General features: G+C 47.7%; 1 protein-coding gene across 1 annotated transcript in view; it reads left to right on the top strand.

Moving 5' to 3' along the window:
- Positions 1-25,105, top strand: part of LOC139279920 (mitogen-activated protein kinase kinase kinase 5-like) — a 241,117-nt gene that overhangs the window by 23,191 nt on the left and 192,821 nt on the right. The window contains exons 3-5 of the mRNA XM_070899242.1: positions 770-793; positions 10,909-11,096; positions 18,004-18,172. Coding sequence (XP_070755343.1) covers positions 770-793; positions 10,909-11,096; positions 18,004-18,172 — 381 coding nt within the window. The remainder of the gene's footprint in view (positions 1-769; positions 794-10,908; positions 11,097-18,003; positions 18,173-25,105) is intronic.

Below are 25,105 nucleotides of genomic sequence, written 5' to 3'. Positions count from 1 at the left end.
GCCCATGCTCCAATCACCGACCTGGACCTTGCCCTCCTGCACCAGCTCGCGCTGTACCTTGCCGTGGTACGCCGCCACGCTCCCATGGCCGCCGCTCGCCACTCCTTTTATGGCCCCGACCTGCTGCTGATGGCCTCTCGCAGTTCGGGACCGCCACGCTACAAAAAAAACCAGCACACTCAGGGACAGCCACCATATCGGTGTTACTGACATGTGCAGTGTTGAGTTTGAGGGCCACTCCAAGGGTGCATTTGGGAGCTAGTGGGGCCTCAGAATCAGCACTACAATGATCTCCAGCCTGTGCTGCCTTGTAGTGTGGCTCCCTTTAGAGAGCTCAGGATTACCCTGACGACTGTGGCAGCAGTTTCTCAACCATATTAATTACAATGCACGTACAACCTGGATCTGGTGTTGGACCCTGACCTGACAATGGAGGAAAGTGGAATCGGGTCCCCTGGCGGAGGGAAGTGGAATCGGGTCCCCTGGCAGAGGGAAGTGGAATCGGGTCCCCTGGCAGAGAGAGTCTTTCCCTGCTTCACTCCGCTGCAGGCCCACTGTTTCTGCTGGTCACTGTATCTGACGAGAGGAGGTGGTCATTTAACCCTTCACTCACTGATAAATATTCGTACCTCTCCTCAGGAGGTCAATGGGTAAATAACTCTTGGTGTTTGAAAAAATAAAATTGGAGCATTGCTCTTTCCAAACTGTTCTTCGAAGTAAGTTTTTAAAATTTGACTTTTTAATTGGTAATTTTCTGTTTTAATTGCAGGACATCATTTGCCAGAGAAATATGGTACGTTTCATGGCAACCGTTAAAAATGAATTGGTTTGTTAAAGTTGCATCAGTAAAGATTAAAGAACAAAGTGATGTGGGGGTTAATGCACCCCAGGACCAGGGTTCACGCCCACCCTGACCGATGGAATGAAGCCTCTTCTGTATGGCTTTAACAGTCCGATATGAACTGAATGTGAAGTAGTCACAATAGTTCAAAATGGGCAAGCTCCATAGTATGGAACTGCTCATAGCTCGATTATCAGTCTTTGCATCCAACCTGCGCTATTATTGACTTAGATGGGACTGTTTAGAATATAAGAACATAAGAACATAAGAACATAAGAACATAAGCACATAAGAACATAAGAACATAAGAACATAAGAATTAGGAACAAGAGTAGGCCATCTAGCCCCTCGAGCCTGCTCCGCCATTCAACAAGATCATGGCTGATCTGGCCGTGGACTCAGCTCCACTTACCCGCCCGCTCCCCATAACTCTTAATTCCCTCTATCTTGTCTATCCCTTTCATTATTTTAAATGTTTCTATAAGATCACCCCTCATCCTTCTGAACTCCAATCAGTAAAGACCCAGCCTACTCAATCTATCATCATAAGGTAACCCCCTCATCTCCGGAATCAGCCTGGTGAATCGTCTCTGTACCCCCTCCAAAGCTAGTATATCCTTCCTTAAGTAAGGTGACCAAAACTGTACGCAGTACTCCAGGTGCGGCCTCACCAATACCCTGTACAGTTGCAGCAGGACCTCCCTGCTTTTGTACTCCATCCCTCTCGCAACGAAGGCCAACATTCCATTCGTCTTCCTGATTACCTGCTGCAGCTGAAAACTAACTTTTTGGGATTCAAGCACAAGGACCCCCAGGTCCCTCTGCACCGCAGCATGTTGTAATTTCTCCCCATTCAAATAATATTCCCTTTTACTGTTTTTTTTTTCCCGAGGTGGATGACCTCACATTTTCCGACATTGTATTCCATCTGCCAAACCTTAGCCCATTCGCTTAACCTATCTAAATCTATTTGCAGTCTCTCTGTGTCCTCTACACAACCCGCTTTCCCACTAATCTTTGTGTCATCTGCAAATTTTGTTACACTACACTCTGTCCCCTCTTCCAGGTCATCTATGTATATTGTAAACAGTTGTGGTTCCAGCACCGATCCCTGTGGCACACCACTAACCACCGATTTCCAATCTGAAAAGGACCCATTTATCCCGATTCTCTGCTTTCTGTTCGCCAGCCAATTCTCGATCCATGCTAATATATTTCCTCTGACTCCGCATACCTTTATCTTCTGCAGTAACCTTTTGTGTGGCACCTTATCGAATGCCTTTTGGAAATCTATATACACCACATCCATCGGTACACCCCTATCCACCATGCTCGTTATATCCTCAAAGAATTCCAGTAAATTAGTTAAACATGATTTCCCTTTCATGAATCCATGTTGCGTCTGCTTGATTGCACTATTCCTATCTCGATGTCCCGCTATTTCTTCCTTAATGATAGCTTCAAGCATTTTCCCCACTACAGATGTTAAACTAACCAGCCTATAGCTACCTGCCTTTTGTCTGCCCCCTTTTTTAAACAGAGGCGTTACATTAGCTGCTTTCCAATCCACTGGTACCGCCCCAGAGTCCAGTTGGTAGATTATAACGAATGCATCTGCTATAACTTCCGCCATCTCTTTTAATACCCTGGGATGCATTTCATCAGGACCAGGGATCTTGTCTACCTTGCGTCCCATTAGCCTGTCCAGCACTACCCCCCCTAGTGATAGTGATTGTCTCGGGGTCCTCCCTTCCCACATTCCCATGATCAGCAATTTTTGGCATGGTTTTTGTGTCTTCCACTGTGAAGACCGAAGCAAAATAAGTGTTTAAGGTCTCAGCCATTTCCACATTTCCCATTATTAAATCCCCCTTCTCATCTTCTAAGGGACCAACATTTACTTTAGTCTCTCTTTTCTGTTTTATATATCGGTAAAAGCTTTTACTATCTGTTTTTATGTTTTGCGCAAGTTTACTTTCGTAATCTATCATTCCTTTCATTATTGTTTTCTTAGTCATTCTTTGCTGTCGTTTAAAATTTTCCCAATCTTCTAGTTTCCCACTAACCTTGGCCACCTTATACGCATTGGTTTTTAATTTGATACTCTCCTTTATTTCCTTCGTTATCCACGGCTGGTTATCCCTTCTCTTACTGCCCTTCTTTTTCACTTAGAGGGTATTCACTCTGTATCTAACCAGTGCTATACCTGCCCTTGGAGTGTTTGATGGGACAGTGTAGAGGGAGCTTTACTCTGTATCTAACCAGTGCTTGATGGTCAGTCTGGTGAACCTTCGCTGCACTTCCTCTATGGCAAGTATATCCTTTCTTAGGTAAGGAGACCAAAACTGGGCACACTAATCCAGGTGCGATCTCACCAAGGGTCTGCTCCCTGACCTTGTAGTCTAGTGTAGGCAGATGGCCCTCTACCCAGGCAAATGGTGCATGGTGCTGGGGAGAGAAATGAGGAATGCAGCAAAGGGATTCCAGCACTGAATCCATACCGAGCGCACGTTACAAATTAAGAGTCCTTGACCTTGATATTGGTGGCCTTAACACCCACTGTCGCCTGCTGCTGCCGAGCTTTGCTGCTGTTTTCCTCTCTTTGCCATTTTCCACGTGGGCTGGAGCAGGCGGGAGGGGAGTACCACCGGGAACCGCCGCTGACGTCCTCTGCCGGCCAAGTAGCGTAAGTAGCCTCCCGCCCGCCGAGATGCCAGATTGGTGCGAGCGGGAGTCGACAGGAGTCGGTGCTAGCAGGGGGAAGGACTGCTGCGTGGAGGCTGTTCTAACCCCAATGGTAGGTATGAAGAACAGAAAAAAAAGGTGAGGGACCATATTTAAAAACATTTTTTACAGCGACTTACCTGGATGGTGTCCCCTGAAGGTGTTCCGGTGTTTTTTTTTGTTTTCCACCTTCCCTGGGCCCGCCTCCATCCTCAGCGACACTTGGTCGGCAAGAGCCTTTGCCTCCGAGATTGAGGGCTCCCACCCGCTGCCGCCCAGATTAACGGCATATGCTGTTATTTGGCCGCCAGGCGGTACTGCCACCTCTTTTTTTAGAGGAATTTTCCAGGCAAATTATCGCCCGGTCTCTCAGCGGCCATCGCGGTCCTTTGCCCTCACAAATTTCGGCCACCTTGCATGAGTCAGTTATTATTATTTCACACCATACTCTGGAATGTATACAACGTGTGGATTCTTGGTAGCTTGGGTTGCTTTGTGTTCCTTGGCACATCCCGTCATTTTAGTTTGGCGTCTCCATTGAAACTCTTAAAGTGCGTCAAAGCCTGTGACAACAATTTGTAATTCATTGTGGACCAGATTCAACAAGTTCAAGGGTTGTTTATCCAATGCTCCAGTTCAGTAAAGGTGGCGGTGGCAGCAATCGGAGAGCTTGCATGCACTGGACTGAAGCACGGTCTTGTCTGGGGGGTGGGGGAGGGATGAGAGAAAGGTGTGGGGGGCTGGTAGTTGTCGGGGAGGGAGGGAGAGAGAGAGCTAGAGAGGGCGGAGAGTCTTGTGAAGAGAGAGAGAGGTGGAGGGAGAGAGGGAGGTGGAGGTGGGGAATTAGTGGTGGGGGAAGAGAGAGTGAGACGGGGAGGGAGAGATGGAAAGAGAGACAGGGGGTCTGGGAGTGGGGGGGGGAGAGAGAGAGACAGAGAGAGAGGGGGGGTTGTCGAGTCTGGGGAGGAAGAGAGAGGTGTGGGAGAGAGAGGGGGAGTGGGTGTCTTGGGGGGAGAGAGAGAGTTTTGGGGAAGGAGGGAGAGGGAAGAGAGAGGAGGTGAAGGGAGAGGAGGGGAGAGAGAGATGGTGGTGAGAGTGGGAGGGGAGAGAGTTAGAGGGTGGAGGGGAAGAGAGAGAGAGAGGCACATCGCCAACTTAATTTTGATGTTTGCTTTTTGGCAGATAAGGAACAGGAAGTAGGAAATCTATTTGTGGCTTTAAACGGGTACTTCATTTAAAGGTGCCGTGCTTTTTCCTCTGGGCTGGGCAGAAGTGAAGGAACAAGTTTGAAGATGAACCACATTCCTGGCTTGGGCTTGAAGATATTTTTGGCAGTGCTGGTCTTGTATATTTATGGTGCCTTTCTCTGCGTCTGCAAATGCACCGCCTCCTCCCATTCAAACTTCTGGAATGGGGCTGGGGTGTGGGGGTGGGGCCGGAGGAAGCTTTAGGAATGAGACCTTGCCAGGTGAATGCAGTGGGTATGGTGAAATATTCTGCTCAATTGAGAAGGCTTTGGCCCCTGTCACAGAGTCACGCTGACTGCTGCAAGGGCAGTGGTGTGTGACGACTGACTTATAACACAGGAACTGTGTGTTTTTAAGAAGCTGTGGATTGTTTGAGAAGCCCTCTTCCTGCGCTGGTGTGATCGGCTGTGGCAGATTTATGTTACAGCAGCTAATTTAGTTCAATGCCATAGCAACCGTTACCAACTAGGTGCCATCCATTACTAGTTACATCGTCACTGCTCATTAACGAAATCAAGTGCTTGCAAGGCATTGTATCATCCTAAGCACACATGGACCTTTTTTTGTTGAACCAAACATTGTCAGGGGTCTGGGTCGTGCGGTTAGACACTGTGTTCTCATGTTCTGGGACGTGGGGTTAAATACCACACTGACTACTGGGTCAAATGTCACCTCCATCTCCTGGCTGGACATCAGGCTGGGGTTCAGGTACAGGTCGGCCGTGATCCGGTAGAAGAGCTCGATGGGCTGAATGGCCTACTCTTGCTCCCATGTTAGCATCTGGCATAGAATGAGTGGGCTGTCTCAAACCTGTTCCTCCCACCACCAGCACCATTCCCTCGCCCTTGACTCATCCCTCTCCCTGGCAACTGTCTAAGGCTGAACCAGACCGTTCACAACCTTGGTATTGTATTTAATCCTGAGATGAGCTTTCAATCACAAATCCACACAATCGCTCGGACCGCCTATTTCCACCTCCGTAACATCGCACGACTCTGCCCCTGCCTCAGCTCATCTGCTGTTGAAACCCTCATTCATGCCTTTGTTACCTCTAGATTTGACTATTCCAACCCATTGTTTGGCCTCCCACCTACCACCCTCCGGAAACTTGAGGTCATCCAAAACTCTGCTGCCTGTATCCTAGCTCGCACCAAGTCCTCTTCACCCATCACCCCTGTGTTCGCTGAACTATATTGGCTCCCGGTTAAGCAGTGCCTCAATTTGTTTCCTTGTTTACAAGTCCCTCCATGGCCTTGTCCCTCCTTATTTCTGTAAACTCCTCCAGCTCTCCAACACTCCTAGATATATGCCCTCCTCCAATTCTGGCCTCCCGTATATCCTTGATTTTAATCACTCCACCATTGGCGGCCGTACATTCAGCTACCGAGACCCTAAACTCTGGAATTCCCTCCCATAACCTTTCCGCCTCTCTAACTCTCTCTCCTCCTTTAAGATGCTCCGTAAAACCTACCTCTTTGATCAAGCTTTTGGTCACCTGCCCTGATATCTCCTTGTGAGGTTCGGTGCCAGATTTAGCTTGATAACGCTCCTGTGAAGTTCCCTGGGACGTTTTACAACGTTAAAGAAGTTATATAATACATTTAGGGTTAGGGTTGTTGGGCATGGGAGCACAGGGCAAAATTGAAACTAAATTGGCAACAGATTGGCAATCTTCTAGACTACTAACATATCTCAACTTAATGAGCACAAAAAAAAGAGTCAAAAGATGGAAAACAAAACCATTTCAGCAAAGAATGTGCGCGAGTGGAACGACTGTGTGACCACCTGCAATACAACTTGGCCGACACAGTCTGGAGTTTTCAGTTGGTGGCCATGCCTTCTGTTGTATAAGATAAGAAAATATAAGAAATAGGAGCAGGAGTTGGCCACCCGGCCCCTCGAGCCTGCTCCGCCATTTAATAAGATCATGGCTGATCTGATCATGGACTCAGCTCCACTTCCCTGCCCGCTCCCTATAACCCTTTATTCCCTTATCGCTCAAAAAACTGTCTCTCTCCACCTTAAATATATTCAATGACCCAGCCTCCACAGCTCTCTGGGGCAGAAAATTCCATAGATTTACAACCCTCTGAGAGAAGAAATTTCTCCTCATCTCCGTTTTAAATGGGCGGCCCCTTATTCTGAGACTATGTCCCCTAGTTTTAGTTTCCCCTATGAGTGGAAATATCCTCTCTGCATCCACCTTGTCACGCCCCCTCATTAAGTTATATGTTTCAATAAGATCACCTCTTATTCTTCTGAACTCCAATGAGTATAGGCCCAACCTCCTCAACCTATCTTCTTAAGTCTATCCCCTCATCGCCAGAATCAATCTAGTGAATCTTCTCTGAACAGCCTCCAATGCAAGTATATCCTTCCTTAAGTACAGAGACCAAAACTGTACGCAGTACTCCAGGTGTGGCCTCACCAATACCCTGTAAAGTTGTAACAGGACTTCTCTGCTTTTACACTCTATCCCCCTTGCAACAAAGGCCAACATTCCATTTGCCTTCCTGATCACTTGCTGTACCTGCATACTAACTTTTTGTGTTTCATGCACAAGGACCCCCAGGTCCTTCTGTACTGCAGCACTTTGCAATTTTTCTCCATTTAAATTGTAATTTGTTTTTCTATTATTTCTGCCAAAGTGGATAACCTCACATTTTCCCACATTATACTCCATCTGCCAAATTTTTGACCACTCACCAGCCTGTCTATATCCCTTTGCAGATTTCTTGTGTCCTCACAATTTGCTCTCCCACCCATCTTTGTATCATCAGCAAACTTGGCTACATTACACTCGTCCCTTCATCCAAGTCATTAATATAGATTGTAAATAGTTGAGGCCCCAGCACCGATCCCTGTGGCACCCCACTAGTTACTGTTTGCCAACCGGAAAATGATCCATTTATCCCGACACTCTCTTTTCTGTTAGTTAGCCAATCCTCTATCCATGCTAATATATTACCCCCAACCCCGTGAACTTGTATCTTGTGCAATAACCTTTTATGTGGCACCTTATCAAATGCCTGCTGGAAATCCAAATACACCACATCCATTGGTTCCCCCTTATCCACCTGCTCATTACATCCTCAAAGAACTCCAGCAAATTTGTCAAACATGATTTCCCTTTCATAAAACCATACTGACTCTGCTTGATTGAATTTTGCTTTTCCAAATGTCCCGCAACTGGTTCCTTAATAATGGACTCCATCATTTTCCAACGACAGATGTTAGGCTAACTGGTCTAGTTTCCTGCTTTTTGTCTGCCTTCTCTTTTAAATAGGAGCATTACATTTGCAGTTTTCCAATCCGCTGGGACCACCCCAGAATCCAGGGAATTTTGGTAGATTACAACCAATGGATCCACTATCTCTGCAGCCACTTCTTTGAAGACCCTAGGATGCAGGCCATCAAGTCCAGGGGACTTGTCCACCTTTAGTCCCATTATTTTACTGAGTACTACTACTTTAGTGATTGTGTTCCTCCCTCCCTATAACCCCTTGATTATCCATTATTGGGATATTTGTAGTGTCTTCTGCCGTAAGACCGATACAAAATATTTTTTCAACGTCTCTGCCATTTCCCTGTTCCCCATTATTAATTCCCCACACTTTCAGGGACAAACATTTACTTTAGCCACTCTTTTCCTTTTTATGTACCTGTAGAAACTCTTACTATCTGTTTTTATATTTCGTGCTAGTTTACTTTCAGAATCTATCTTCCTTTTCTTTATCATTTTTTTAGTCGTTCTTAGCTGGCTTTAAAAGTTTCCCAATCCTCTGGCCTCCCACAGTCTTGGCCATTTTGTATGCCCTTGTTTTCAATTTGACACCATCCCTTATTTCCTTAGTTAGCCACGGATGGTTATCCATTCTCTTACAGTTTTTCCTTCTCATTGGGATATATTTTTGTTGCAAGTTATGAAATATCTCCTTAAATGTCTGCCACTGCTCATCAACCATCCCATTCTTTAATCTATTTTCCCAGTCCACTTAGCCAACTCTGCCCTCATACCTTTGGAGTCTCCTTTATTTAAGCTTAGGACACTGGTTTGAGATCCAACTTTCTCACCCTCCAACTGAATTTGAAATTCAACCATATTTATGGTCACTCATTCCTAGAGGATCCTTCAGTAGGAGATCATTTATTAATCCTGTCTCAGTACACAGTATCAGATATTAAATAGCCTGCTCCCTGGTTAGTTCTGCAACATACTGTTCAAGGAAACTATCCTGGATACACTCTATGAACTCTTCCTCAAGGCTACCCTGGCCAATTTGCTTTGTCCAATCAATATGAAGATTAAATCGCCCATGATTATTGATGTTCCTTTTTTACAACCCTCCATTATTTCTTGATTTATACTCCGTCCAACAGTGTAGCTACTGTTAGGGGGCCTACAGACTACACCAACCAGTGACTTTTTCCCCTTTATTATTCCTTATCTCCACCTAAACTGATTCAACATCTTGATCTTCTGAGCCAATATCATTTCTGACTAATGCACTGATCTCATCCTTTATTATCAGAGCTACCCTATCTCCTTTTCCTTTCTGTCCTTCCGAATTGTCAATTACCCCTAAATATTTAGTTCCCAGCCTTGGTCACCTTGCAACCACGTCTCTGTAATGGCTATCAGATCATACCCATTTGTATCTATTTGTGCCGTCAACTCATCTATTTTGTTATGAATGCTACGTGCATTCAGATAAAGAGCTTTTAAATTTGTTTTTTTACCATTTTCTCCTGCTTTGACCCCACTTTCTGATTCACTGTTATGTTTATACATTCTGTCCCTTCCTGGCACACTCTTGGTTTTCATTTCCCCCAGTGCTACCCTGCTCTATTGCTGCCTTCTTATTCTTTGACTTTTAACATTTTCGCTCACCTGAACACTCCCTCCCACTAATTAGTTTAAAGCCCTCTCTACAGCCCTAGTTATTCGATTCGCCAAGACCCTAGTCCCAGCACAGTCTAAGTGGAGCCTGTCCCAACGGAACAGCTCCCTCTTACCCCAGTACTGGTGCCAGTGTCCAAGGAACCAAAACCCATTTCTCCCACACTAGTCTTTGAGCCACGTGTTTAACTCTCTGATCTTATTTACCCTATGCAAATTTACTTGTGGCTTAGGTAGTAATCCAGAGATTATTACCATTGTGGTTCTGCTTTTCAATTTGGCCCCTAGCTACTCAAAATCCCTCTTTGTCCTATCTATGTCATTGGTACCCACGTAGACAACGACAACTGGATCTTCCCTCTCCCATTCCAAGTTCCTCTCCAGCTCAGAGGAGATGTCCTTAACCCTGTCACCGGGCAGGCAACACAGCCTTCGGGACTCATGCTCTCGGTTGCAGAGAATCTTATCTATCCCCAAAATGATACTGTTCCCTACCAGTACAATGTTTCTTTTTACTCCCCCCACTTGAATGGCCCCCTGTACCTTGGTGCTGTGGTCAGTTTGCTCTCCTCCCTGCAGTTCCTGCTCTCGTCCACACAGGGAGTAAGAACCTCGAACCTGTTGGACAAGAGCGAAGGCTGAAGCTTCTCCATCACTACCTCCTGAGTCCCCATACCTGCCTCGCTTGTAGTCACACCCTCCTGTCCCTGACCACGCACCAAATTTGAATTAATCAGTCTAAGCCCCAAGCTCTGGAACTCCCTGCCTAAACCTCTCCGCCTCTCTACCTCTCTTTCCTCCTTCAAGACACTCCTTAAAACCTACCTCTTTGACCAAGCTTTTGATCACCTGCCTTAATTTCTATTTATGTGGCTCGGTGTCAAATTTTTTTAAGAACATAAGAATTAGGAGCAGGAGTAGGCCCTACGGTCCCTCGAGCCTGCTCCGCCATTCAATAAGATCATGGCTGATCATTGACCTCAACTCCACTTTCCCGTCCGATCTCCATATCCCTTGATTCCCCTCGACTCCAAAAATTTATTGATCTCAACCTTGAATATATTCAGGGACTCAGCATCCACAGCCCTCTGAGTGAAGAAATTCTTCCACATCTCTGTCTTATCTCATAATACTCTTGTGAAGCACCATGGGATATTTCACTATGTTAAAGGCGCTCTCTCTCGTTTTTTTTCCAGGGCTGTTATGGGAACTACATGTTCATTCCGTACATAGTGACGCCCAGTGGGAAAGTCTTCTGTTGTGAAGCCAGTATGTTGAAATGTCTGACCGAGATGTTCCAGCCACACTTTAATCTGGAGCCTCTCCTCATGCCCCTGGTTGATCGTCTCACAAAGCTGCTGGAGGAGACACAGATCAATTCCTGGTGAGTGGATCCCATCCTATCCCTTTGGCTGTACCGGGGGACAAGTTGTGTTTGAGGAAATCAACCCTGATCTCATTTCCACTCACATGTTAATCTATTCAGACCTGTCTGTCAGCAAGGTGAATGTGTGAGCGATTTGGGGGAAAATGTACCAGGATTCCCCTCCCTCGATGATTGAGTTTATCCAGTGAGGAACTGCCCCACATAGATCAGGAAAGTCTCGGTTTCAAGTCCCATCCTGTGCCGAGTGAGCTCTCAGTGATGGGAGTGTTAACAGTGGTTACAGCACTTCTGGGAAATGGAAAGATCGAATGAAGCAGAGAGAATTTTTTTGGTTTTGAAGTTGCATCAAATCCATCGCACCTGTAAAAAATGTAGTTAATAAGTCGCCTTAATGAATGAGAAGGGTAGGGGTGGGGCAAGGCTTGGAAAGGGATGTGGGTGGAGGGGGGAGGGTTTGGGGGGAGAATGGAGGAGGGGTGGGGAGGTGGAAATGGGGAGGGAGTGGGTGAAGGGTTGGGGGAGGGTAGAGGGGATAGGGATGAGGGCGGTGGAGGGGGGAGGCATGTGAGGGGGAGGGGAGGGGTGGGAGTTAGTTTTATGGGTGGTGGGATTGGGGGGAGGGGCATGGAGGGTGGGGGCTGAGGGGGAGAATGGAGTGTGGGGGGGGTGAGGGATTGGGGCTGTGGGGAGGGGGGAGTGGGTGGAGGGGAGGTGTGTGGGAGGGTGGAGGGGGGGTTAGGAATGGGAGGGGAGGGGTGGGAGTTAGGGTTGGGGGGGTGGGAGTGGTGGGGTGGGGGAGGGGCATGAAGGTGTGGGAGTGGGGGTTGGGGGGAGAATGGAGGGTTGGGGGGGTGAGGGATTGGGGGTGTAGGGGAGAGGTGTGAGGGGGAGGGACATGGAAGGGTGGGAGAGAGGAGGTGGACGGGTGGGGGACAGACAATATTTCTGTTGCCTTTCTGCCCTGCTCACACACTACAATTGGCTGATGTAAATGAAAGATCGTTAGGGTGTGAAATTAAAAAATCAGCAGTATACTCACCATGTTATTGTGAAAATGCCAGGCGCTCTGCATATCCACATCGAGCCATATTTTTCACCGTCTTGTTTTTTGGATACAGACAACTGGGGTCTGCTCAGTTAGGATTGGTTCCAATCACCTCTGAACCTACCCCACTGTCAGTAAGTAACTTGTTCATTCAGCTCTGACTTGCAAGAATAGCAGGGTTTGAAACTAGAATGGAGTCGGAGCCAGAAGGCGGGGTCTACTCGGCCTTGTGTTTGGTCTCGGTCTGACCCATGGCCCAGAAGGAGCAATGATTTTACAAAAAGCAAAAACGGAAGGATACGTGCAACATTTTTTCTTGATTTTTTTTGTGGTAATCCACAGCTCCCATGATGACTCGGTCATGCTAGCTAATTGAGAAAACAAGGACTCGGGAGCAACCCCAGATATTTGCTGAGTTAGCTGATGGACGTTGGCTTGGCAATGGGGAAACCACCATTTGTCTCAGTACTGTGCCCATTACTATTCTGACCTGGGAGGGGGAGAATCAGTCAGTGATTGCTATTGGGAAGTGATTGAAGGAGAAACTGTTTCCACTGGTGGGGTGGTCAGGAATAAGATTATTCTCCTTCGCGCAGAGAGGTGTTGAAAATGATGAGGTTTTTTGATGAGAGTAAATAAGGAGAAACAGTTTGCACTGGTTGGAGTGTCAGTTGCAAGAGCACACATCTAGATAGAAATAGTGCAATCAAGCTGACGCAACATGGATTCATGAAGGGGAAATCATGTTTAACTAATTTACTGGAATTCTTTGAGGATATAACGAGCATGGTGGATAGAGGTGTATTTAGATTTCCAAAAGGCATTCGGTAAGGTGCCACACAAAATGTTACTGCAGAAGATAAAGGTATGCGGAGTCAGAGGAAATGTATTAGCATGGATCGAGAATTGGCTGGCTAACAGAAAGCAGAGAGTCGGGATAAATGGGTCCTTTTCGGGTTGGAAATCGGTGCTTAGTGGTATGCCACAGGGATCGGTGCTGGGACCACAACTGTTTACAATATACATAGATGACCTGGAAGAGGGGACAGAGTGTAGTGTAACAAAATTTGCAGATGACACAAAGATTAGTGGGAAAGCGGGTTGTATAGAGTACAAAGAGAGGCTGCAAAGAGATTTAGATAGGTTAAGCGAATGGGCTAAGGTTTGGCAGATGGAATACAATGTCGGAAAATGTGAGGTCATCCACCTTGGGGGAAAAAAATCAGTAAAAGGGAATATTATTTGAAGGGGGAGAAATTACAACATGCTGCGGTGCAGAGGGACCTGGAGGTCCTTGTGCATGAAACTCTTTTAGAGTCTACCTGCAAAACATAAAACATGTATCCGTGCCACCTGACCTGGATGACACACCAGACATTTACAAGGCCCTTTTTTTCTTTTTTTTTTTTCTTTTCTTTTTTTTTGGGGGCACTAAAATCAAATTTTTCCTTTTTCCAGTGCCCCCTATAAAAGGAGAGGGGGACACTAAAAGCACCGGCAATTAAAACAAATTAAACTTTAAAACGTAAAATCAAATTAAAATTTGGTTGCCGGGCGTGATGATGCACTCCAGTCCCTCCGGTGCCCACCTCTCGCGGAAGGCCGCGAGCGTACCGGTGGACACCGCGTGCTCCATCTCCAAGGACACCCTGGACCGGATGTAAGAGCGGAAGAGAGGCAGGCAGTCAGATTGAACGACCCCCTCGACCGCCCGCTGCCTGGACCGGCTGATGGCACCCTTGGCCGTGCCCAGGAGCAGTCCTACGAGGAGGCCTTCGGACCTACCCGCTCCCCTCCGCACAGGGTGCCCAAAGATCAGGAGAGTGGGACTGAAGTGCAGCCAGAATTTCAGGAGCAGCCCCTTCAAATAATGGAACAGGGGCTGCAACCTCGTGCACTCAATAAAAACATGGAACACGGACTCCTCCAGACCGCAGAAATTGCAGGCGGCCTGGGAGTCCGTGAACCGGCTTAAAAATTTGTTGCACGGCACTGCTCCGTGCACCACCCTCCAGGCCAAGTCCCCGATAAATAGTGGGAGGACCCCTGCGTAGAGTACCCTCCATCGGGGACCCCCGCCTCCTCCGGACGGCAAGATGGTACGCCATGGCGTGTCCGGACGGCCGGCGAGGATGGCAAAGTTGAGGGTGTGCAGGAGCAGCCCGTACAGGAAACCCCTCCGCGCGGAACTGAAAGGCACGGAGGGGATTTCCCCGAGGCGGCTCAAGTTGTGAGGCGCCGGCTCCTTGTGCATGAAACTCTTTTGAGTTTATCTGCGAAAACATAAAACATTAAACGGTGCCACCCGACCTGGGTGACACTCCAGACATTTACAAGGCCGTTTTTTCCTTTTTTTGTTTTTTTTTGTTTTTTTTTTGTGTTTTTTGTTTTTTTTTGGGGGTTTTTTTTTTGGGCACTAAAATCACAATTTCTCCGGTGCCCCCTATAAAAGGGAAGGGGACACTAAAAGCACCGGCAATTAAAACAAATTAAACTTTAAAACGTAAAATCAAATTAAAATTTGGTTGCCGGGCGTGATGATGCACTCCAGTCCCTCCGGTGCCCACCTCTCGCGGAAGGCCGCGAGCGTACCGGTGGACACCGCGTGCTCCATCTCCAAGGACACCCTGGACCGGATGTAAGAGCGGAAGAGAGGCAGGCAGTCAGGTTGAACGACCCCCTCGACCGCCCGCTGCCTGGACCGGCTGATGGCACCCTTGGCCGTGCCCAGGAGCAGTCCTACGAGGAGGCCTTCGGACCTACCCGCTCCCCTCCGCACAGGGTGCCCAAAGATCAGGAGGGTGGGACTGAAGTGCAGCCAGAATTTCAGGAGCAGCCCCTTCAAATAATGGAACAGGGGCTGCAACCTCGTGCACTCAATAAAAACATGGAACACGGACTCCTCCAGACCGCAGAAATTGCAGGCGGCCTGGGAGTCCGTGAACCGGCTTAAAAATTTGTTGCACGGCACTGCTCCGTGCACCACCCTCCAGGCCAAGTCCCCGATAAATAGTGGGAGGACCCCTGCGTAGAGTGCCCTCCATCGGGGACCCCCGCCTCCTCCGGACGGCAAGATGGTACGCCATGGCGTGTCCGGACGGCCGGCGAGGATGGCAAAGTTGAGGGTGTGCAGGAGCAGCCCGTACAGGAAACCCCTCCGTGCGGAACTGAAAGGCACGGAGGGGATTTCCCCGAGGCGGCTCAAGTTGTGAGGCGCCGGCTCCTTGTGCATGAAACTCTTTTGAGTTCACCTGTGAAAACATAAAAACAATAAACGGTGCCACCCGACCTGGGTGACACTCCAGACATTTTCAAGGCCCTTTTTTTCCCCCCTTTTTTTTTTTTTTGGTTTTTTTTTTGTGTTTTTCTTTTTTTTTTTGGTTTTTTTTTTGGGCACTAAAATCACAATTTTCCCCAGTGCCCCCTATAAAAGGGAAGGGGGACACTAAAAGCACCGGCAATTAAAACAAATTAAACTTTAAAACGTAAAATCAAATTAAAATTTGGTTGCCGGGCGTGATGATGCACTCCAGTCCCTCCGGTGCCCACCTCTCGCGGAAGGCCGCGAGCGTACCGGTGGACACCGCGTGCTCCATCTCCAAGGACACCCTGGACCGGATGTAAGAGCGGAAGAGAGGCAGGCAGTCAGGTTGAACGACCCCCTCGACCGCCCGCTGCCTGGACCGGCTGATGGCACCCTTGGCCGTGCCCAGGAGCAGTCCTACGAGGAGGCCTTCGGACCTACCCGCTCCCCTCCGCACAGGGTGCCCAAAGATCAGGAGAGTGGGACTGAAGTGCAGCCAGAATTTCAGGAGCAGCCCCTTCAAATAGTGGAACAGGGGCTGCAACCTCGTGCATTCAATAAAAACATGGAACACGGACTCCTCCAGACCGCAGAAATTGCAGGCGGCCTGGGAGTCCGTGAACCGGCTTAAAAATTTGTTGCACGGCACTGCTCCGTGCACCACCCTCCAGGCCAAGTCCCCGATAAATAGTGGGAGGACCCCTGCGTAGAGTGCCCTCCATCGGGGACCCCCGCCTCCTCCGGACGGCAAGATGGTACGCCATGGCGTGTCCGGACGGCCGGCGAGGATGGCAAAGTTGAGGGTGTGCAGGAGCAGCCCGTACAGGAAACCCCTCCGCGCGGAACTGAAAGGCACGGAGGGGATTTCCCCGAGGCGGCTCAAGTTGTGAGGCGCCGGCTCCTTGTGCATGAATCCCAAAAAGTTAGTTTGCAGGTGCAGCAGGTAATCAGGAAGGTGAATGGAATGTTGGCCTTCATTGCGAGAGGGATGGAGTACAAAAGCAGGGAGGTCCTGCTGCAACTGTACAGGGTATTGATGAGGCCGCACCTGGGGTATTGATGAGGCCGCACCTGGAGTACTGCGTGCAGTTTTGGTCACCTTAAGGAAGGATATATTAGCCTTGGAGAGGGTACAGAGACGATTCACTAGGCTGATTCCGGAGATGAGGGGGTTACCTTATGATGATAGATTGAGTAGACTGGGTCGTTACTCGTTGGAGTTCAGAAGGATGAGAGATGATCTTATAGAAACATTTAAAATAATGAAAGGGATAGACAAGATAGAGGCAGGGAGGTTGTTTCCACTGGTCGGGGAGACTAGAACTAGGGGGCACAGCCTCAAAATACGGGGGAGCCAATTTAAAACCGAGTTGAAAAGGAATTTCTTCTCCCAGAGGGTTGTGAATCTGTGGAATTCTCTGCCCAAGGAAGCAGTTGAGGCTAGCTCATTGAATGTATTCAAGTCACAGATAGATAGATTTTTAACCAATAAGGGAATTAAGGGTTATGGGGAGCGGGCGGGTAAGTGGAGCTAAGCACACGGCCAGATCAGCCATGATCTTGTTGAATGGCGGAGCAGGCTCGAGGGGCTAGATGGCCTACTCCTGTTCCAAATTCTTATGTTCTTATGTAAGATAATCGGCAAAAGAACCAGAGTGGAGATGAAAATTTATTTTTACACAGCGAGTTGTTCGATCAGTCTGCCTGAGTGCACTGCCTAAGAGGGCAATGGAAGCAGATTCAGTAGTAAATTTCAAAAGGGAATTGGATAAATACTTGATGGGGAAATATTTGCTAGGGGGATGGGGAATAGGACGATTGGATAGCTCTTTCTAAGAGCAGCACCGGCATGATGGGCTGAATGGCCACCTCCTGTGCTGTATTTTGGGCCTAGTTTCCACTTTTTGCTCAAAATGGGCGATAGAGATCCGTTTTGGGCCATAAATGGGCGATGTGAAGTGGAAAATCTAGCCCTATGTTTGTTTTGGGTGAGGTTGGGTTCAGCCTCTGGTACAGTTAAACAACCTGCCCAAGTTTATCTTCTAGGCTTGTATGCGACAGAAGTACAATTGAGCAAGGTATCTAGGTTCATCGTGTCTGAATCTATGTCCCAAGCTGCGTCAGTGCTTGTAGGACAGGAGAGGGGGTAAATTAGCACCAAAGACTGGGCACCCATGAAATATGATACAATTACTCAAGGTCTTTACGACCAAGTATTGGTCAATGTCATATCCTCACAGCAATACTTGAACTCAGTGCCCTCAAACATCACTCCATCGAAAGGGGCTGAGTCTCCTCAGAGGCGGCAATGTCCTCAACCCTGACAATTGAAGCTGTGGGAGGCTCTCAGTGAAGTGATGGACCCTCATTCTTCCGATATTAAAATCTATAAGGCTCTTGCAGATTTGTCCAACAGGAGAAATTAGTGAGAAGGATTAATAGATGTCCGATTATGAAGAGGCTGAGATGTGAGTTTTAATAGATGCTGGAGCATTGGGATTGGTTCTGTTTGCTGTCTTTACTGAGCAGAGGCCAATTTTTCTTCTGTTCTGCAGCGAGTATTTTCGAGAAACCATTCGAAATGAAATCCGCAAAGCGAGGGAGACATACAGTGGGAAGGAGTTACGGGAAGAACTTGCTCAGATACAACAGCGTCTCGACAGCGTTGAGCTTCTGAGTGCGGACATTGTAATGAATCTGCTGCTATCATACCGCGATGTACAGGTGCGTCTAAAGGCTCTCCGCTATAACACTCTGTAACACACCCTACTCACTATCAGACTCTCCACTATATCATCATTATAGGCGGTCCCTCGAAACGAGGATGACTTGCTTCCATGCCAAAAAAGGATGAGTTCACAGGTGTTTCAATGAAGGACCTAATATTCCACGTCCCGATCTACATCCTGAAGGGTGGAAGATGTGTGGATTTTTTTAACGTGTGGTGGCCGTTGCACACCAGCCACCACACGGGCTTGACAGAGGTCTTGGTCCAGTGGCAAGGGTTATTCAAGACGACTGGAGACCTGCTCTGCTGCATGGACCTAGCGCGCACACATATCGCAGTGTTGCCTGGCCCGTGCTGCCTCTGGGTCCCTGGCCCCGAATTCACGACTCTTCTGGGCCCCGATAACGTCTCTCTACAGTCTCTCGCCGCTCCTTCGGCCCGACCTCGCTGCTCCTGCTGTATCTGCCATCGCTGCAATCACCGACCTGGACCTTGATGACGTCACTCTTCACTGCCGTCGCCCTCCTGCGCCAGCTCGCGCTGCTCCCTGAAGTAGTACACCTCCACGCTGCTCCTTTTATGGCCCCGACCTGCCGCTGGTGTTCTCACGCAGGTCGGGGCCTCCACGCTGCTCCCAAGGCCTCCCACACTATAACACTCTGTAACACACCCTACTCACTATCAGACTCTCCACCATAACACAGTTACACGCTCCGATCACTGTAAGGCGCTCCATTTGATGTCCCCAAAGCCGTGTGTCCGTGCGGTGATCGGTGTGTTCCCGTGCAGGCCGCTCACCAGCGGTAACACTGGAAAAGATACCGCACAGCAAATTCAAAGGGACCGCACGCCTAAAATAAAAATTATAGGGAACATTGGCTCCATTATAACACTGTGTTACATGTCCCGCTTACTAAAAGGCTCTCCACTGTAAAATCTGTGTTACATATCCCACTCACTACAAGGCGCTCCATTATAACACACTCGCTGTCACAACCCGCTCACTATAAGGTTCCTGCTAGCCAGCCAATATTTGCTTGTTAGTATATATTTTGCAATAGATGTTATAAGAAACAAATCGCAGGCACACTCCGGGATGTGTTGTCCTAACGGCAGAGAGTGAGTTATTCAAGTAAAAGACCGTGAGCTTAGTTACTCAGACTGGGAGAGGCAGTAACAGCAGCAGCCCCCGCACCCCCCCACCGCCTGTCTTCCTGCTCACTGTTGTTCCTGCAGATCATCTAATGCAGTCTGACGTCTTGCCCTCTCCATCTTGGAATGACAACCCAGCTCTTATTGTGCCCATAATTTAACAGCAGAATACAATGACCTGTTCCTGCTACCAGCTTTGCCAGGGACAGCTGGTCTGGTGTCAGCTGTGGCTCTCGCCTCTGAGTCAGAAGGTTGTGGGTTCAATTCCCACTCCGGAGACTTGTGCACAAACATCCAGGCTGACACTCCAGTGCAGTGTTGAGGGAGTGCTGCACTGTCGGAGGTGCCGTCTTTCAGATGAGATGTTAAACTGAGGCCCCATTTGCGCTCTCAGGTGGATGTAAGTTATCCTATTGCACTATGGGTAGAAGAGCAGGGGAGTTATCCCCGGTGTCCTGGCTGCAATTTATCTCTCAACCAACTCTTTAAAAAAAATAGATTATCTGGTCATTATCACATTGCGGCTTGTGGGAGCTTGCTGTGCGCAAATTGGCTGCCATGTTTCCCACATTACAACAGTGACTACACTCCAAAAGTACTGCATTCAATGTAAAGTGCTTTGGAAGATCTTACGGTTGTAAAAGACGCTATATAAATGCAAGTTCTTTCTCTTTTACATTGACGTGTTAGAGCAAGCACGCTGCTTGTATTTTACTAATTGGGCTGCAGAGATTGTGTGCACATTAGATGTAATGCAATAGTTAGGAAGGACATTAGCTTGGATGATGTGGAATCTATATGAGTAGAGCTGCAGAACACCAAAGGGCAAAAAACGTTAGTGGGAGTTGTGTAAAGACCTCCAAACAGTAGTAGTGATGTTGGGGAGGGCATCAAACAGGAAATTAGGGGTGCATACAATAAAGGTGCAGCAGTTATCATGGGTGACTTTAATATGCATCAAGATTGGGCTAACCAAACTGGAAGCAATACGGTGGAGGAGGATTTCTTGGAGTGCATAAGGGATGGTTTTCCAGACCAATATGTCGAGGAACCAACTAGGGGGGAGGCCATCTTTGACTGGGTGTTGTGTAATGAGAGAGGATTAATTAGCAATCTTGTTGTGCGAGGCCCCTTGGGGAAGAGTGACCATAATATGGTGGAATTCTACATTAGGATGGAGAATGAAACAGTTAATTCAGAGACCATGGTCCAGAACTTAAAGAAGGGTAACTTTAAAGGTATGAGGCGTGAATTGGCTAGGATAGATTGGCGAATGATACTTAAGGGGTTGACAGTGGATGGGCAATGGCAGACATTTAGAGACCGCATGGATGAACTACAACAATTGTACATCCTTGTCTGGCGTAAAAATAAAAAAGGGAAGGTGGCTCAACCGTGGCTATCAAGGGAAATCAGGGATAGTATTAAAGCCAAGGAAGTGGCATACAAATTGGCCAGAAATAGCAGTGAACCCGGAAACTGGGAGAAATTTAGAACTCAGCAGAGGAGGACAAAGGGTTTGATTAGGGCAGGGAAAATAGAGTACGAGAGGAAGCTTGCAGGGAAAATTAAGACGGACTGCAAATGTTTCTATAGATATGTAAAGAGAAAAAGGTTAGTAAAGACAAACGTAGGTCCCCTGCAGTCAGAATCAGGGGAAGTCATAATGGGGAACAAAGAAATGGCAGACCAATTGAACAAGTACTTTGGCTCGGTTAAGGAGGACACAAACAACCTTCCAGATATAAAAGGGGTCAGAGGGTCTAGTAAGAAGGAGGAACTGAGGGAAATCCTTATTAGTCGGGAAATTGTGTTGGGGAAATTGATGGGATTGAAGGCCGATAAATCCCCAGGGCCTGATGGTCTGCATCCCAGAGTACTTGAGGAGGTGGCCTTGGAAATAGCAGATGCATTGACAGTCATTTTCCAAATTCCATTGACTCTGGAGCAGTTCCTATGGAGTGGAGGGTAGCCAATCTAACCCAACTTTTTAAAAAAGGAGGGAGAGAGAAAACAGGGAAAACAGCCTGACATCGGTAGTGTAAAATGATGGAATCAATTATTAAGGATGTCATAGCAGCGCATTTGGTAAGAGGTGACATGATAGGTCGAAGTCAGCATGGATTTGTGAAAGGGAAATCATGCTTGACAAATCTTCTGGAATTTTTTGAGGATGTTTCCAGTAGAGTGGACAAGGGAGAACCAGTTGATGTGGTGTATTTAGACTTTCAGAAGGCTTTCGACAAGGTCCCACACAAGAGATTAATGTGCAAAGTTAAAGCACATGGGATTGGGGGTAGTGTGCTGATATGGATCGAGAACTGGTTAACAGACAGGAAGCAAAGAGTAGGAGTAAATGGGTACTTTTCAGAATGGCAGGCAGTGACTAGTGGGGTACCGCAAGGTTCTGTGCTGGGGCCCCAGCTGTTTACATTGTACATTAATGATTTAGACGAGGGGATTAAATGTAGTATCTCCAAATTTGCGGATGACACTAAGTTGGGTGGCAGGGTGGCAGGATGCTATGAGGCTGCACAGTGACTTGGATAGGTTAGGTGAGTGGGCAAATGCATGGCAGATGAAGTATAATGTGGATAAATGTGAGGTTATCCACTTTGGTGGTAAAATCAGAGAGACAGACTATTATCTGAATGGTGACAGATTAGGAAAAGGGGAGGTGCAACGAGACCTGGGTGTCATGGTACATCAGTCATTGAAGGTTGGCATGCAGGTACGGCAGGCGGTTAAGAAAGCAAATGGCATGTTGGCCTTCATAGCGAGGGGATTTGAGTACAGGGGCAGGGAGGTGTTACTACAGTTGTACAGGGTCTTGGTGAGGCCACACCTGGAGTATTGTGAACAGTTTTGGTCTCCTAACTTGAGGAAGGACATTCTTGCTATTGAGGGAGTGCAGCGAAGGTTCACCAGACTGATTCCCGGGATGGCGGGACTGACATATCAAGAAAAACTGGATCAACTGGGCTTGTATTCACTGGAGTTCAGAAAAGTGAGAGGGGATCTCATAGAAACTTTTAAAATTCTGACGGGTTTAGACAGGTTAGATGCAGGAAGAATGTTCCCAATGTTGGGAAAGTCCAGAACCAGGGGTCACAGTCTAAGGATAAGGGGTAAGCCATTTAGGACCGAGATGAGGAGAAACTTCTTCACCCAGAGAGTAGTGATCCTGTGGAATTCTCTACCATAGAAAGTTGTTGAGGCCAATTCACTAAATATATTCAAAAAGGAGTCAGATGTAGTCCTTACTACTAGGGGGATCAAGGGGTATGGCGAGAAAGCAGGAATGGGGTACTGAAGTAGCATGTTCAGCCATGAACTAATTGAATGGCGGTGCAGGCTCGAAGGGCCAAATGGCCTACTCCTGCACCTATTTTCTATGTTTCTATGTATTCTATGGTAAAGCACAGATTAGCGATAGAATGAAACTTCCACAGTGCTCCTTAAGCCCCTGCTGCACAAGATGTGTATGTGTCCATGCACCATGCGTCCAACAAGTACACCACCCACTTGGCTATTCTCAGTGTCCTCTCGACTCTGAGTCTTATTGTGGTGCAGCGTAGCTGAGACATTACATTGTTGAACGCTGCCGGCCACAATGACACCAGTGTTGTGATTGATCTGCTTCTCCGACTGAAACTATTTTGCCAGCAGCACCCTTTCTCGATCTTGTTTTTCTTTTCATCTTCATTTTGGCCAAAAGGTGATCATCATCATAGGCGGTCCCTCAAAACGAGGATGACTTGCTTCCATGCCAAAAATGGTGTTTCGAATGAAGAACCCGAACTACATCCTCAAGGGTGGAAGATGCCTGTGTGTGGATTTTTTTCATGTGTGGTGGCCGTTGCACACCAGCCACCACATGGGCTTGACAGAGCTAGGCATTTATCCAGTGGCAAACATAGAAATATAGAAAATAGGTGCAGGAGTAGGTCATTCGGCACTTTGAGCCTGCACCACCATTCAATATGATCATGACTGATCATGCAACTTCAGTACCCCATTCCTGCTTTCTCTCCTTACCCCTTGATCCCTTTAGCATTAAGGGCCACATCTAACTCCCTTTTGAATATATCTAATGAACTGACCTCAACAACTTTCTGTGGTAGAGAATTCCACAGGTTCACAATTCTGTGAATGAAGAAGTTTTTCCTCATCTCAGTCCTAAATGGCTTACCCCTTATCCTTTGACTGTGGCTATTGGTTCTGGACTTCCCCAACATTGGGAACATTCTTCCTGCATCTAACCTGTCCAGTCCCGTCAGAATTTTATATGTTTCTATGAGATCCCCTCTCATTCTTCTAAATTCCAGTGAATATAAGCCTAGTCGATCCAGTCTTTCTTCATATGACAGTCCTGCCATCCTGGCAATCAGTCTAGTGAACCTTTGCTGCACTCCTTCAATAGCAAGAATGTCCTTCCTCAGATTAGGAGATCAAAACTGTACACCCTATTCAAGTTGTGGCTTCACCAAGGCCCTGTACAACTGCAGTAAGATCTTCCTGCTCCTATACTCAAATCCTCTCACTGTGAAGGCCAACATGCCATTTGCTGCCTTCTCCGCCTGCTGTACCTGCATGCCAACCTTCAATGACTGATGTACCATGACACCCAGGTCTCATTGCACTTCCCCTTTTCCTAACCTGTCACCATTCAGATAATTTGCCTTCCTGTTGTTGCCACCAAAGTGGATAACCTCACATTTATCCACATTATACTGCATCTACCATGCATTTGCCCACTCACCTAACCTATCCAAGTCACCCTGCAGCCTCTTAGCATCATTCTTACAGCTCAAACTGCCACCCAGCTTAGTGTCATCTGCAAACTTGGAGATATTACATTCAATTCCTTTGCCTAAACCATTAATGTATATTGTAAATAGCTGGGGTCCCAACACTGAACCTTGCGGTACCCCACTAGTCACTGCCTGCCATTCTGAAAAGGACCCGTTTATTTCTACTCTCTGCTTCCTGTCTGCCAACCAGTTCTCTATCCACGTCAATACATTACACCCCAATACCATGTGCTTTAATTTTGCACACTAATCTCTTGTGTGGAACCAAGGCGACTGGAGACCAGCTTTGCTGCATGGACCTACTGCGCACACATATCGCAGTGTAGGCTGGCCCGTGCTGCCCCCTGGCCCCGAACTCGCGCCTCTCCTGAGCCCCGATCACATTCCTCCACAGTCTCTCGCCGCTCCTTCACGCCGACCTCCAAGGGTGAAAACAAGCGCTAAATGGGAGCTGTGCTAATAAGGCATGCCTGTTTAAAAGTCTGGATTTAGCCTGCAATTTTGGGCCTAATTGCTGATTACCATAATTGGAACTTGCCTGGAAGTGATAAACCAGAAACCTGCAAGTTTAGCACTCGAGCGTTGATTAGATGTAATTTTTGTGGAACTGTATATGTGGGCTCCTCACTCACATCTACTCAAGATGTGGAATGCTCTGACTCACACACAGCAGCATGTTACAGGATGGCTCAGAGACCGAGGGAGAGGGCGCACAGGGTCTCAGATGCGGCACTGCAGGTCCTGGTGGAAGAGGCCCAGAGGAGGAGGGATGTCCTATGCCCACGGGAGGGCGGAGTCCATCTCCCCCTCCTGTCCCTCTCTACTGCAGCAGCTGCTCTACCTGGCTTCATGTCCTCCTCCCAATCCTTGTTCATAGGAACAAGAGTAGGCCATTTAGCCTTTCGAATCTATTCCGCCATTTCATGAGATCATGGCTAATCTGTGACCTAACTCCATATACCT

This window comes from Pristiophorus japonicus, chromosome 14 (genome assembly GCF_044704955.1).
Source record: "Pristiophorus japonicus isolate sPriJap1 chromosome 14, sPriJap1.hap1, whole genome shotgun sequence".
NCBI lineage: Eukaryota > Metazoa > Chordata > Chondrichthyes > Pristiophoridae > Pristiophorus > Pristiophorus japonicus.
The sequence above is the reverse complement of the archived record's forward strand: the minus strand, read 5'-3'. Positions and strand labels throughout refer to the sequence as shown.